We start from the raw sequence: 15,524 nt of genomic DNA on the forward strand, positions 1-15,524 counted from the left end.
TACTTAACCAGCCACAGCCATAATCTACCACTGGGTTCCTGCAGGTTTCAAATTAGTTAAATTCAAGACATTTTAAGACCACATTGATGTAATTGAATACTTATTTAACAGCCATACTAGCAAAAGAAAAAAAGTATGAAGGTAAATGATTATGAAAGAAGACGTACTTCCATATTAATTGTTGTTGGGGGAACTGGTAGGCTATTACCATACTGCTTACTTTGCAGGCCGTACATTTCCCCCCCTTAACACATTTAAACGAGATACAGAGAGGTTATTGAAACATAGAAATAACGTCCTAAACCAATACAGATGTAGCCCTTAGGACGATCTACCCCTGCCGAGTGGTTTCCGGCCGTATTAACGGCATCAACCAGTGGAGGCGCTTCGGTTACACCAGGTTACTTTTCGTCTCTAGGAAAAGGGGAGGGGAGAAACCCGTGCAGAGGGTTGTGTTCTCAGCTTGAAGCGAAAGCGCTTGCAGATCGAGAGTTTTCAAATGTCCAATCTAACCAATTTTGTTTGCTCATAAAAATGCTTAAAATGTTAAATATATGAATTCTGATTTAGTCCTATCCACTATCCGTTTAACTTAATCGGGCAGTTTCTCCCCTCCTCTCCTTTAATCAATACATGAATAAAAGTACACAAAACTACACAAACAATAAATAAATTACAAGTTTAATGAATTCCATATACATTCCATCGTTTATTAACGATGCAACAGGCGGCTTGGTGTGTGTGTGTGCGGACACACTCGAGACATTTACATTGCCATGTGAATATTTGAAGCATTAATGGAGCAACTTAAAGGGGAGATGAAGCAGTGAACAATGTGATCCTAGTTTGTTTGTTGTGTACCTTGTGTAAGACAGGGTCCTATAATAAAATGTGAAATCCTGCTTATTTGTCTGAAAAATCAAATATAATTTCCCTGTTTTCGCCATGGGCGGCGCCATTTTGTTGCTAACGTCACGGTGTTGGTTTGGTGTATACACTGCTGGTTAGCTACATAGTAAACATGGACTGTCGGGTCAGTCAAATGTTGCCTACCAAACAACGGGACCGCAATGGTTCTTTTTGTATTGCTCCTGGCTGTTCAAACAAATTTTACCGTGTGAAAGAGAGAGGAAAGTTGGTTAATTTCCACAAACTACCAGTGAAAAAAACAGTGTTGTTGGCACGTTGGCTCAGGCTGGCTGCACTCAGGCGGTGCGATCAGCCTGTTGGACAGGGAATGAAGATCTGCAGCGAACACTTCATTGCCTCGGATTATGTTGTTGGGGGTGGGAGGTTTGTCCAGAAGACCACTAATCAGCTGAAGCCTGATGTGGTTCCCTCGGTCTTCGACAGACAGACCGGCGCAGGCAGTTCAGCGTCGGGAGCATTTAGCCTGCTGGCTACCTAGCTCCAGTTAAACCAGCCGAGCGTCTGGACCATTTAGCCTGCTGGCTACCTAGCGCCGGGTACCAGCGTTAGCTGCCGGAGTGATGGCTAGTTAGTTAGGACCAGCCGGGTACCGGCGTTAGCTCCCGGAGCGATGGCCAGTTAGTTAGCAGCTTGTCGATGTGCTGGAGCCTCGGCAAGCTAACGGTAGCTAGCTCCAGCACATCGACAAGCTGCTGGAGCCAGCTACCGTTAGCTTGCTGAGGCTCCAGCACATCGACAAGCTGCTGGAGCAAGGTAGCCAGCACGCTAAATGCTGCATTAGGCTAGTTAGCTGAACCGTAGCTAGGTAGCCGGTACCTGGCTGGTGCTAACTAACTGGCCATCGCTCCGGGAGCTAACGCCGGTACCCGGCTGGTGCTAACTAACTAGCCATCGCTCCGGGAGCCAACGCTGGTACCTGGCTGGTGCTAACTAACTAGCCATCGCTCCGGGAGCTAACGCTGGTACCTGGCGCTAGGTAGCCAGCAGGCTAAATGGTCCCGACGCTCGGCTGGTTGAACTGGAGCTAGGTAGCCAGCAGGGTAAATGCTCCCGACGCTGAACTGCCTGCGCCGGTCTGTCTGTCGAAGACCAAGGGAACCGCATCAGGCTTCAGCTGATTAGTGGTCTTCTGGACAAACCTCCCACCCCCAACAACATAATCCGAGGCAATGAAGTGTTCGCTGCAGATCTTCATTCCCTGTCCAACAGGCTGATCGCGCCACCTGAGTGCAGCCAGCCTGAGCCAACAACACTGTTTTTTTCACTGGTAGTTTGTGGAAATTAACCAACTTTCCTCTCTCTTTCACACGGTAAAATTTGTTTGAACAGCCAGGAGCAATACAAAAAGAACCACGCGGTCCCGTTGTTTGGTAGGCAACATTTGACTGACCCGACAGTCCATGTTTACTATGTAGCTAACCAGCAGTGTATAATACACCAAATCAACACAGTGACGTCAGCAACAAAATGGCGGCGCACATGTTCATAAATGCTACATAAATGGACATTACAAATCGTTTTTTCTTAGAAACGCCTTATTTTTATAACGTGATTTTTTTCTGTGGTTTATCTAAATACTAATTTGATGCTATGACTATGTGTTTATCGCTATGCTTCATCTCCCCTTTAATCAGGGCAGTTTCTCCCCTCTCCTTTAATGAGTATGATCAATGGATTCAGTGACCCATATTCCCCCGGATTGGTAGTTTTAGCGTTCTCATGTTGTATATTATTTTAACTAGACATTAACCATAAAGACTCGCTCCTAATTAAATATAGCCTATATTGTCATTTGACACAGTCACTTCAATAAAGTAAATGAGCACTTTATAATATAATTAGGTATTTAGTTTCTTCACAACGTCACAAACACGACGCAAATGCAGCCGCTTGTAAATACCAGCTCCTTATAATGCGATGGAAGAGGAGAGCTCAAACATATAGCATTTTAACACCTTGGCAGTCAGGTGTGAACAAGAGCTCTTGTGTCCACCCCTTGTATGTTTTCTAGGGCTGTCTTAAATACTTCGAAGCTTCGTTCGATGGCACAAGCTTCGAACATAAAAAAAAATAAAAAATAAAAAAAAATAATACTTTTTATTTGTATAATTTTTTGCCTCAAATCTTGCGCCTCCATTCCAATGAAACGAAAGTAAGCGGGGCCTTCCCGCCTCCATTCCAATGAAATGAAAGTAAGCGGCGCCTCGACTCCACCTCTCTACAACAAGCACATGGAGATTATCTGTTGAAAACAACAAGGACATGTGCAGCAGACATGTCGACGAAGAAGCGAAGCAATGCCGTTTGTTATTTAAGACTATGTCTTAATAAAACGTGCTTAATTAAGGCGAATTCTGCCTTTGTCTCTATCAACTACAAAAAAATATTCATATAATTGTTTGCTTGATAGACGAAGGTTGCAACATAATTATGTAATGTCATGTCGTTGGCTGTGAGAGCAGCCCCACTGCACCCAGGCAGGGCAGCCGAGTGAAACCTTGTTGGCTGCGTCACAGTCACGAAAGGGGCTACTTAATTAATTAATCCAATCCACTTTATTTATAGAGCACATTTAAAAACAACTACATTTACCAAAGTGCTGTACAAGTCCCACAACATAGATTAATTATTTTTTAATAAAAAAAAAAAATATATTTGAAGAACTGTAGTCACGAGCTAGCATAGCTCATCCAACGAATGTTGGTATCAATGGCATGACTACAGTACTGATAGGAGCTACTGTAGCATTAACATAACGTTAGTTATCATACCATCGGCAATTGCAGTGAGGATCTTTATTAACGCTAGCTAGCACATTTTGCATCGAATAAACTCGGCTAACGTTAGCTTATATAGCTAGCTAACTATAATTCTAGTTAAAGCTAGCTAGCTAACGTTAATCAATAAAGATCCTAACTGCGATTGTCGATGGTTATGATAACTAACGTTACGTTAATGCTAGCTCTCGTGACTACAGTTCCTAATACGAGCATTAGAAAATGTCCACAATGCTATACGCAAGAATAGAAATCTCAATCTCTCTCCATCAGAGCTCTCTCTTCCGGTAAACTAGCGCAACGTTCCACTGACAGCAGCGCTGTGCGCCAATAGGAAGGCATTCTCATGCATAAATGAATAAATAAAAAATAAATAAATAAAGTTTTTTCCAAACGCAGTATAGTATCATTTCGAACACTAATACCGGTATACCGTGCAACCCTAGTCGAGTGCAGCGCATTCTTGTGTGCACGCACGTGCACATCCACGCATGTGCGTGCTCCTGCTCACAGACCTGGTTGAACGGCGTGCAACCCCGTCCCATGACCGACACTGTTCATGTGTGCTATGGATTTCAAGACCTATTTCTGAAGCGATGCGGCTCCATCAACGCTGCAAGGCAGTTTTGTCAGGCTTTGCGCCTCCTGGTGGCATATAACAGAACAGCAATCAACCTCAAAATCAATGCCGTCGGCACCGCCGTAGGTGGTAGACAGTCCTAATGGCTGTAACTGTAAATTTTTAAGACTCATCAAAATCATATTCAAGACGTTTGTAAAGCCTAAAAATATTATTTTTAAGACCCTGTGTGAACCCTGTACCAGCATTGTTCTTGTGGCGATTCCTCTCCCGCACGTGTTCCTATTTGATATGTTCTGCCGGAGTGAGGAGCATCAAAGTGGCCTGAGGGCTGGCGGCTAACCCTCCACTACTAGACCCCCCCCCCTCTTGACACCAAGGAGGGATAATAAACAATGACATCACGTTCTTCTGCTGCCCCCTGAGAAGATCCATCTCCACAAATACACTGATTAACCCCCAGAGACTGTGCTCCTTTTACGGGGGCTTATTACGCGGAAAGCTACGGACCCCAGGTTTCACACACATACAAGCATTCTTGCACAAGACACGAATCACACAATCAGCGAAGCGCAACGGACAGAACAAAATACAGCCACAAATCCATGCAAATCTCTGCTCCTTCCCCATCTTTCATCCGATCCAGATTGTTCCAACAGATTGATATAAACAGACTGGAATGACGTGGTGATTACAGTCTTGATGGAACACACATGCTCATACTGGTTCCCCCCATTAATCCCATTAGGAGCTTTGGGGAGAACCCGGCTACTCTTTCATATGCTGTTGATAGAAACAGATCTCTCAAAATATACGGCAGAGATTAAGTATGAACACACACACTCAAGAATGATTCCCAAACAGGGATCGGGTGCGGAGAGCATGCTTTTCTATCATTACGCTGTGAAGTGGGGTGGGAAAGATGTTTTCATGTGCCGAGTGTTAGGGCTGAACGATTAATCGATTTTAAATCGAAATTTGAAATTATGCAATTAGCAACAACAACAAAATCGCAATTAAAAGAAAAATAATAATTTAACCAGGAAGTCCCATTGAGATACAAGATCTCCTTTGCAAGTTGTTGTTATTGTTGTAGGAACGGTTTGGGAGGTAAGGGGTTTTAGATTGTGTGTTGTGAAGTTTAGACTTCAGAGAGGGGGAGTAAAGTACAGAAAAAAAAGGTACTGTTGGGTACCGGTATCGATTCCCAGGTAAAAAGAAACATTTTCAGGCTCTGTGTCCCGAACAGACCCACCGCGTAGGCCAGATGCAAGCCGCATTTTACAATAAATCTCTGTGGGGCTGCTTAATTTTTTATTTTTATTTTTTATTATAATCGCAAATGTAATCGCAATCGCAATATCTGTCAGAAAAATCGCAATTAGATTATTTCCCAAAATCGTGCAGCCCTACAAAGTGTGGAACAAAGCCGTTTTCTGCATCTGCGCAATTGTTGCGTGGATGCTTGATGCTACATTGACCAGACATGGAAAAAAAGCCACTGAGCTCATTCAGCACCTTCTTGTGGCACTCACCTCTGTGGCCATGAAATGTTTTGAGAGGCTGGTTAAGGATCACATTTGTGCCTCCCTCCCCAGTGATATGGACCCTATGCAATTTGCATACAGGCCAAACAGGTCCACTGATGATGCGGTCTCCCAAGTACTGCACAGCACCCTCTCTCACCTGGACCGCCAGAAGGGGGGCTATGTGAGACTGTTCATTGACTACAGCTCAGTGTTCAACACCATAGTCCCCACCAGACTGGTGGACAAGCTGACCGAGCTGGGTCTGAGCTCCGCTCTGAGCGCCTGGATACTGGACTTTGAGTGAAAGGCCCCAGGCGGTCAGGGTGGGGGGTCAGACCTCCAACACCATCACCCTGAGCATCGGGTCCCTCCAGGGCTAAAAAGAAGAAACCTACTTTTCCGGACAGATCATCTGAGCTCCACTGTGTTTAAATCCAAATAATCCTCTGCCATTGTTGTAATATGTCATCTGTTCTCTAGTTCAGTCTGGTCGTGAAGTAAAATTCTCTCTGGAAGTGAAACTGAAACTTAGCAAGGATAAGTTTAAAGGGGCAGTAAGCAAGTGGATGCCTGAACACAGAATGACACCAGTATCACTAATTACCACGGCAAGCCTATAGAAAAGTATTCTATTTAATTATAATAATTAACATAAATATAATATATACATTTTAAAAAAAGAAAAGAAATGTAAAAAAAATTATATCAACACATTCTCTGCCACCACTTTGATCATCCTAAACCATTCTCTGCCAGTACTGTAAGTCTATGGAGATGTTCACCTTCTTTGCAGGGCTATAACTTTTTAAATTGTATTGCTAAATTGACATTACTATGGCCCATTCAACATCGATTAGCTATCGTTCAGGATGTAGGAACGTTTTACTTTTTCATTCACACATTCATATGAAAATACCGTATATACGAGTATAAATATGTTTTTATCGTTTTCTGCAGTATTTCCTAGAACGTGAGATAGACATAAATGCATATATTAGATTATAAAATGCCGTTTGATACCAATCAACGCTATATTAAAAATTTCAACTGTACATGGTCCTAAGCGGGTGAACGGGGGGGGGGGGGTCATTTATAATTCCGTGACCGACGTTAAATGATTTATGTAGTATGGGTGATATATAGATCAGAGCAGTTTGTATCGAAAATGATAAAGAAAAACGCTGAAACTCACGGCAGCTTCCTCTTAGCGTTGAGCGATGAGAGTGGAGCAAACAGATCCCAGTTATGTGATGTGGATCGATGCGATCCAGTTCCGGTTTGTATAATACTAATATACGCCCAAATCATGTGGATTATTGAGTTATGGCAAAGATTCATATCCACGGTGTGTGTTTGGGGTCCAGGGACGATAAACGAGTGGCCGGACAGAATAGGGAGACGCACCGGTATCACAAGAGATCCACTTCCGGTTGCAACTCGCAGATCAGCCACCAGGTGGCAGTATTGAAGCGTTGCAGAGTTGTGATGGCTCCCGCAGCATATGACAAGGCTCCGTGAGTGAAATATGAATACCATGACGAAAATATGAAATATGAACTTGAAACATGTCGTACGCCGTTATTGGCAGAATTCGCATGAACTTGAAACCCGTCGTACGACGCGATTGGCGGGAAAAGTGTTAATAATAATTATTATAAATCTTTTTTTTCTGTTGTACCGAACTCGTATCGAACCGTGACCCCAATACCGAGGTACGTACCGAACCGTGGCTTCTGTGTACCGTTACACCCCTACTATACACAGATGACTGTGTGGCCAAGTTCAGCTCCAACTCAGTGAAGTTTGCGGACGACACAGTGGTGGTGGGGCTGATCTCGGACAACGACGAGAAGGCCTACCGGGAGGAGGTTGAGGTACTGGACCGCTGGTCCTGCCTGCTCCTGAACATTGGTAAAACCAAGGAGCTGATCGTGGATTTTAGGAGAAGACAGCAGGGGACCACACACACCAGAGGATAAACGGAGCTACCGTGGACAGGGTGAGCAGCTTCAAGTACCTGGGGGTCCACATCTCAGAGGATCTGACATGGACAACACACATAGACTCAGTCGTAAAAAAGGCGAAGCAGCGCCTCTACCACCTGAGACAGTTAAGGAAGTTCAGAGTATCTGGGAAGATACTCCAGTCCTTCTACTCCGGAGCTGTAGAGAGCATCTTGACTGGAAACATCACTGCCTGGTATGGAAACAGCACGGCACAGGACAAGAAGGCCCTACAGAGAGTGGTACGCTCAGCCGAGCGTACCACGGGTATTGCACTACCACCCCTGCAGGTCCTATATAACAAGAGGTGCAAATCCAGAGCCTACAGAATAATGAAAGACCCTCACCACCCCAACAACAGCCTGTTCAAGCTGCTGCGGTCAGGCAAACGCCTGCGAACACCAGCAACTAGGACAGAGAGACTTCGGCTCAGCTTCTTCCCCCAGGCCATCAGAGCCTTGAACACTGAACTCTCCACACACAAGCACACATGAGCACACACACAACACACACACTGTACACGCTCACACACTAGCAGCCACTTTAACATGAGCACACACACACACACTCATGCTGTACACGCTCACACTTACGGTCACTTTACAAAAGGAAAGGTCACTTTAAGAATAGTATAGTATAACTTGAGATTGTATAATATAGCATTGTATAGCAGTGTACATAAAGACCCAGTGCCTCATCCGTAGCTAACAGTGTATTGCACTACCACAGGACCTAGCATGTCCTACCATGCTCTGTAAAAACTCATGTACATATACCGATATGCCCTACTTTGATTACTTGTACAATGTCGTTCTATTGGATTCTTATTATATTTAAATTATTATTATTGTATTATGCACAATAGCTGCGGGCAAGACCCCCCGCATTTCATTGTATACTTATATGCCGTGACAATTAAAACTCTTGACTTGACTTGAGATCATGTGTACAAATAATCTAAGCAAATTAATAGAGGGCCGGCCCGGACACATGCAATTTGAAATATGAATACAGAATAGCAGGCCTATAAATGACCTTATTATGGCCAGGTCACACATCTATGGATCGGGCTAAATATCCTCTTTCCAATGGCAGAGTTCAATCTGAATTTAGTACCACCAGGTGCCCCCTGACAGGGCAGCAAAAACCGTGAATGAAATCTACTCCAAGTACAGTTACTTTTTTATAATGCAAATTGCTCTGCCATTTTTCATCAGATTGCAAGACGTTTTTTTGCTAGACGTTCACAGAAAGGTAGAGAAACTAACAGTTCTATTTTATGGCAATAATGTTCAGGTTTGTTCCACCCGTGAGCTATGATCCCGAAAATAACGAAAGAGAAAAAAAGCTTCACGCTAGAAGTCAGATGATTGACAGGGGCTGGAGTGAGCTGGGAAGTGTATTTTTATGAAATTCGAGCCCATCGAAAGCCCTGGGTCTCTTCTCTCAAAAGACTACACTCAAGTTAGGTTGTGCCGTGTCCTCGCGTCAATATGCGCCTTTTTCCGACTCGATGCACTGAGATTTCTGCTGAGAGAGACCCTGCTGTTTTGACAGGGTTAGGGTCTTTACCCTTTCAGTGCCTGAAAAATGCACTTCCTGTGGTGGCATTAACTACCTATAGGACTGCCCTGTCTATTCGTTTGGACCCCGGGAAATATTAGAAATAATTTTGGAAAGTTGTGTTTCAGGAGAAAAGAAAAAAGGTTCTCTCTCCTATCTCAGCTGCTTCATGACCAGCAAGGTCTCCCCTATACTTTCAAAAGCCTACAGAAAGCATGTCTTAACTCATCATCATGAGTTATGCATGTCAAATTGATTACACTTATCACCACATGTGTGCGTCTTTGGAGACCTATTTCAGAACCACAACCCAAGACATGCTGCTTCCGTCTGCCTACGACAAATTTCTTTGAGGCATTATTGTGGGATCTGTGTTAAAAGGGCTACAGGTCACACAATGATAATTAATCTTTGCAACACATGCATTATGATGCATATGACTTTGCCATTATTATATAAATATGATTTATCAGCTTAAAAAGCTGGGTAAACTAGACCAACCTACCTAGAATAAGCTATGCCCCTTAACACAGTATGCACACACACACACACGCTCACTCACTGTGTCCCTGAAGCCGTCGTATTTGTAGATGTGTCCGGTGCTGGTGCCGAGCTTGATGCCGTGGCCCAGACACACATGTCTCCACTGGGCCAGGTTGAGATCTGCGGCTGGGATGTTATCCGTCCTGCCGGTCTTACTGCTCTTATAAATCACATTCTGCTTGTTGAACCGCAGGCGCCCGTCATTCTGTTAACACAGAGTGCACAGACACACACACACACATTGACTGGGGCAGAACAATAACATCAAATTCTGCATATTGTTGGCCTGGAAATCAGCTTTAAACAAAGACCAATACATATCTATAATGACGCCAGAGAGGTGCATATAATTTTCCATGGCCAACTCCGGGACATGAAAAGAAAAAAAATCAACCCCAGACACCGCACATTTCATTGAATGAATCACCCTTATTGACCATGAACTGAAGGGAAAGATGCAATCTTCTGACCACAATCTCTCATTCCTAACAATAAACGTTACCAAGAAACTTATTTCATGCCATTTCTGGAATTCATGATTCTGGCTAACATGGCAATCTTGGTTCCTCAAACACCACCAATTTCTGTGGTTTGAGATTACATACCAGGGTTTCCGTTAGCTGGTGGACGGTAATTACCATTTATTTTAACCAGGAAAATCTGTTTAAGTCTGACATATTTAAATCTCTCCGGTCATAATGTCCTCAGAAAATAATTCCCCCCGTATGACATCTTCTCCAAAGAATGTCACTCATCTTTTTTGCCTTTGTTGAGGATTTGGGAGACAGACCTAAGCATGGAATTTGATGAAAATACCTGGCTAAATATTTGTGATAGAATACACTTTCCATTTACAAGTAACAAAATCAAAGAAGCTCATTTTAAATGTATCCATAAATTGTATCTAACTCCAATAAAAATGCATAACATTTCTAGAGATAACTCATTAAACTGTCCTAGATGTAAAACTAACGAAGGAACATTTCTACACATGTTTTGGCACTGTGAAAAACTAAAACGATTCTGGAATTGTATTCATTAATTTACAAAATCTGTATTGGAAACGGAATTTGACTTGTCTCCATGTGCCTACTTACTAAATGAATTGCCTGAGGTCCAGATGGATCAAAAAAATATATAGATTGCAGATTATCATAACATACTTTGCCAAGAAATGTATTCTCCTGTTTTGGAAAAATGACTCTTCGCCCACTTTTGAGATGTTTCAAGATCAGATATCCCAGCTTCTTCCACTGGAGAGATTGACCTTGGAGAAACATGGCCGGGGGCGGATGTTCCGGGACCTTTGGTCTCCGCTGTTTTCTCGATTGAGCGGGGGGGGGGCTGTTGATTGATATGGCTAGTGACGGTATGTGAATATGTCCGCATGCTGTCACTGGCCGTGTCGATTGGTGGTTTCGCTGTTTGGTTGGGGGAGGGGTGGGGGTGGGGGCCGGGGTAGGGCTGGGCGATATGGCCTAAATATGATATCACGATATTTTCTGACCTTTCGGCGATACACATCACGATGTTTTTCTTTTTTTCCCCAAACAATTCATTATGAGGCTTACCAAGACAGTATTTGAGTTTGCAAGCTAACATTAAAGACAAAATAAAATACCCATGCATTTAGCATTTTTAATTAATATTATATATTAGATTTAGATTATTGGATTATTAGATTATATATTGCATATATTTAGCAATGAGATATTATATGATTTAGATATGAAATATGATGAATTGAAAATGGGGGACCCTGATGTAAACAAGACGAAAGTCTTTCTCTGGTCTGCATCCCCTTAACACTTTGCCGGCCAAGTAGGGCTGGGCGATAAAACGATAACTATCGCGATAAATTATTTCCTCGAAATAAACATGAAACGTGGTCGCAAAGTTTCGATATATCGATTTTCCAAGCTTGGATATCAGCACACGCACTAACAACCAATCAGTGAAGGAGATGGCCAACAGTGAAGGAGACCCGCGGTGCACCTCTGGGTAGAGAGGTAGGACTCTAGTAGTAAACAAGGCTGGCTAGGATAACTAGCTTGCACGGCACTATTTTATATATTTACGTGCCGAGTATGTGTGTGTCATGAATTCTGAGGCCACGTTTATAGTAGTGTGGGGTATACAGTGGACGTCGTTTCAATATATTGGGGCGGAAGAGAGTATTTTAGGGTAATATTTAGTACACAGCGCCGGGCATAAGAAGTTAATTAAACTTGACAGACATTATATCGACGATAATTATCGATATCGAGTTATATGAAAATAATTTTATAATTTTATCGCGATAACGTTTTTGGCCATATCGCCCAGCCCAAGCACGAGTTATTCGATTCCACCCGTTGAGGACCAGAGCCACGAGTTAACTCGTGGCGAGTTGTTATTGTTTTATTCCATATTAATAACGCTATTAACGTCCGGATACTATTCACCCAAATTACAGCTGGATTGGACATTGTTTTAAAACGTAACGTGATCGATCAGTGAAAATGGCTACTTGAACGCACACTGTATTGCTAATCAATAATACTGATCGGCGTTCCCCGCCGCCCCCATTTCATCCATAGATGCTCTGTAATAGTCCGGATGCAACGCAGTTTGTTTTATTTCATTCGTATATATACAGCAGAAATGGCGTTTGATATAACGTGACTAGCCTTTAGCCTATTATCTAGCTCCCCAGAAAAAAACCGAGGCGAAAACTGCGATAAACCTTATATTCACGGCGCTATAAAATGACAACCAACCGATGGATTTTTATTTTCTTTAAGCCATTATGAAGGCACGGTTTATGCACTCAAGTGACAATGAGAATGGACAGATAGCAATACTATAAATTATATATATAGCTGTTAGAAAGTACATTGGTTTGTAAACAAACCTCTGTCCTCTGGCCTATAAATCGGCACTACATGCTGGTCGTCAATGTGTTAACAATTGTATGTATTGAGCTGTACTGTACCCATTCTGCAATATGTTAATAAAGTTTTAAATCAATCAATCAATAGCATTTTAGCATTTTTATGAAACTACTGTATATTTGTATGTCTCTAAATGTTTTGATGAATTGAAAATGGAGGACCCTTATGTAAAAAAGCCGAAAGTCTTTTTCTGGTCTTCATCCTCCAGTCCACTGTTGTTGTATTCAGCTGTACTGTATTGTACCCATTCTGCAATCTGTTAATAAAGTTTTCATTCATTCATTCTGACGGCAAACAGAATAATTTTGATTGACAGTCGAGTCTGCCAATTACATCACACCGCTTGCACCTGCCCTGCTGTTCTTAGCACCAATCGGCAAGCGCTTATTAGTTTTTAACTTCCGGTAAATCCGCCATTGATCTACACAGACAGAAAACCACAACAAACCTACCGTGGCTATTAACGTTAGCTCCCCGCGGCCCACGGAGTAGGCTACCAGCGCTCCGCAGGAGTACTAAACGAGGCATAATGATTTTACTGCAACGAATGTTTTTTTTTTTGATCCACTTTTTCTCCCATTTTCTATATTTTCTCCCATCCCAATTTCGTATCATCCAATTCAACCCTCCCCTGTCACGAACGCTGTTTCTTGCCTCCCACAAGCCGGCTGCAATGTGGACTAAGTCATACATAGCACAAGTCCCCTCCGGTACTTGAGGTAACAGCAGTCGCATCTTTTCACCTGCGCAGCTCGACCTCTCAGTGTCGAGGAGTAACGCGTGGGAGGCTCACGCTGCCCCCGACACTTCCTGATTCTACTGCGCAGGCGCACCAACCGACTTGTAGGAGTCGCTTGTTCACAACGTTCGATCCCCACCCTTCAGTTTTTCCCTCCCCGTAATACGGCCAATGTGTATTACTGCGGACGACCAGCCAAACTGAAAAACAATGTGGAGAGCTGGATTCGAACACGCGAATCCTAGCGTCTCCACACTGGTGGCGAGTGCCTTAGACCACTACACCACCTAGCCGCCTTACTGCAACGAATGTTATAATAAAAGCCTTTCCATACATCTGTCTGATTGAAAACTTTATTAACAGACCGCAGAACCTCACGGGCTGAGATATGAATGAGTAATGCTTGCTATCTATCTATGTCGTCCTCGGACGTTGCTATGTCATACGCTGATGTTATTGAACGTGTAACTATATAACGTTAATGCCACAAAACTAATGCTTTTGTTAATCATAAGTAGTAACTTTGATGCAGTAGTGTGTGTGTGGGGACGGCATTGTTCAAAAATTTGAACGTGTGGACCAGAATGACGCAACACAATCCTCTTGGGCAAAACATCACGATATCCACGATACGTTTAAAAAGTGTATTGTTAACTCTTTCAGTGCCACTCACGAGATTTCTCGTGTTTTTTTATAGGTGGTTGCTAGCCACTCACGAGATTTCTCGGATTTTTTTTTTTTTTTTTTTGCTATCTGAAAAATTATTGCATCACCCGAGCCTACCCGAGTATAGCCGAGGGGCGCCGACAATCACTGTGGAAAAAAGCGCCCCCTGTCGTCTCCCAGATGACATAAGTGATTTTGGAATGGACTCAATGAAAATGAATGGGGAAAAAAATAGTACTCCACATTTTCCAGTTCACTGATCCAGCCGGGGTTACCACAGTTCATTCTGGAGCCTCAGATCCCCGCGGATCATAGAGATCTACTGTGTTGCGTTGTATCCATACACTTATCGATTTTTTCGAATGGTGATCAGGAATTGGAATATACCAGTTGGATACCATCTGATGTCAAGTAAGGACTCTGTGTTATCAGTGGTAGGATAATCGGAGTAAGTTTGATGAAGTTATAAGCTGTTTTGTGAAATGTCTTCTTTCGGTTTCATTGTAAAAGTCCGAGAGGAAATCAACGGGGCGATTATCAGTGCGCGGCCGTAATGTGCGTGCGTGCACGTATAATATTGATCATCTAGCGTTTATTTGAAAACGATTCATAAAACGGCCGACGAATATCAACGTTGTGGAATATTCCACTAAAAGACGATTTTCATAGAATGCTCCAGAATGAGCTGTTTTTTATATCAAAACGGGGGCTTTTCTAACTGCTCTGAAACGGAAACGACGCGATAAAAAAAGAATCTGCCTTCACAGCACTGACTGGAAAATAGTATTTGATAATGCGATGGGCAGATTCGACACATAGCCATAATTTAAAACATAGATTAGGCGATATTAACGTTAACATTGGCGCGGATGGTGGCATTCAAGCGGTAAAACGGAAAACCAGGCATGGCATTGAAAGAGTTAATGAACTGTACCCGATATTTATATAATAGTCATATCGCCCAGCCCTAGGCCGGGGGTCTTGGGGTGTCTGTCCCCGGTTGTGTTTTTTGGAGGTGGGTTTCCCTAATGGAAGAAGTTGTACAACAGACGTGTAAGAGGCCCGTCTGTTGTACAACAATGATGTTGTTGTCGTCATTGTTGTTATTATTTATTATTAGGGATGCTAGATATTGGCTTTTTTACCGATACCGATATTGTCCAACTCTTAATTTCCGATACCAATATCAACCGATACCGATATATGCAGGGTTTCCCACCCCAAAAAACTGAATTATTTCAGGTAATTAACATTACATATC

At 42.9% G+C, this 15,524-nt stretch overlaps 1 protein-coding gene across 4 annotated transcripts in view; it reads right to left on the reverse strand.

Annotated features, from left to right (window-relative positions):
* ssrp1a (structure specific recognition protein 1a) overlaps positions 1–15,524 on the reverse strand; it is a 64,950-nt gene that overhangs the window by 45,656 nt on the left and 3,770 nt on the right. For all 4 annotated transcript variants that reach the window (XM_084332533.1, XM_084332534.1, XM_084332535.1 and 1 more), the window contains exon 3: positions 9,945–10,130. In XM_084332533.1, coding sequence (XP_084188659.1) covers positions 9,945–10,130 — 186 coding nt within the window. The remainder of the gene's footprint in view (positions 1–9,944; positions 10,131–15,524) is intronic.

Source organism: Notolepis coatsorum, assembly GCF_963971535.1.
Source record: "Notolepis coatsorum genome assembly, chromosome: 16".
Classification (NCBI taxonomy): domain Eukaryota; kingdom Metazoa; phylum Chordata; class Actinopteri; order Aulopiformes; family Paralepididae; genus Notolepis; species Notolepis coatsorum.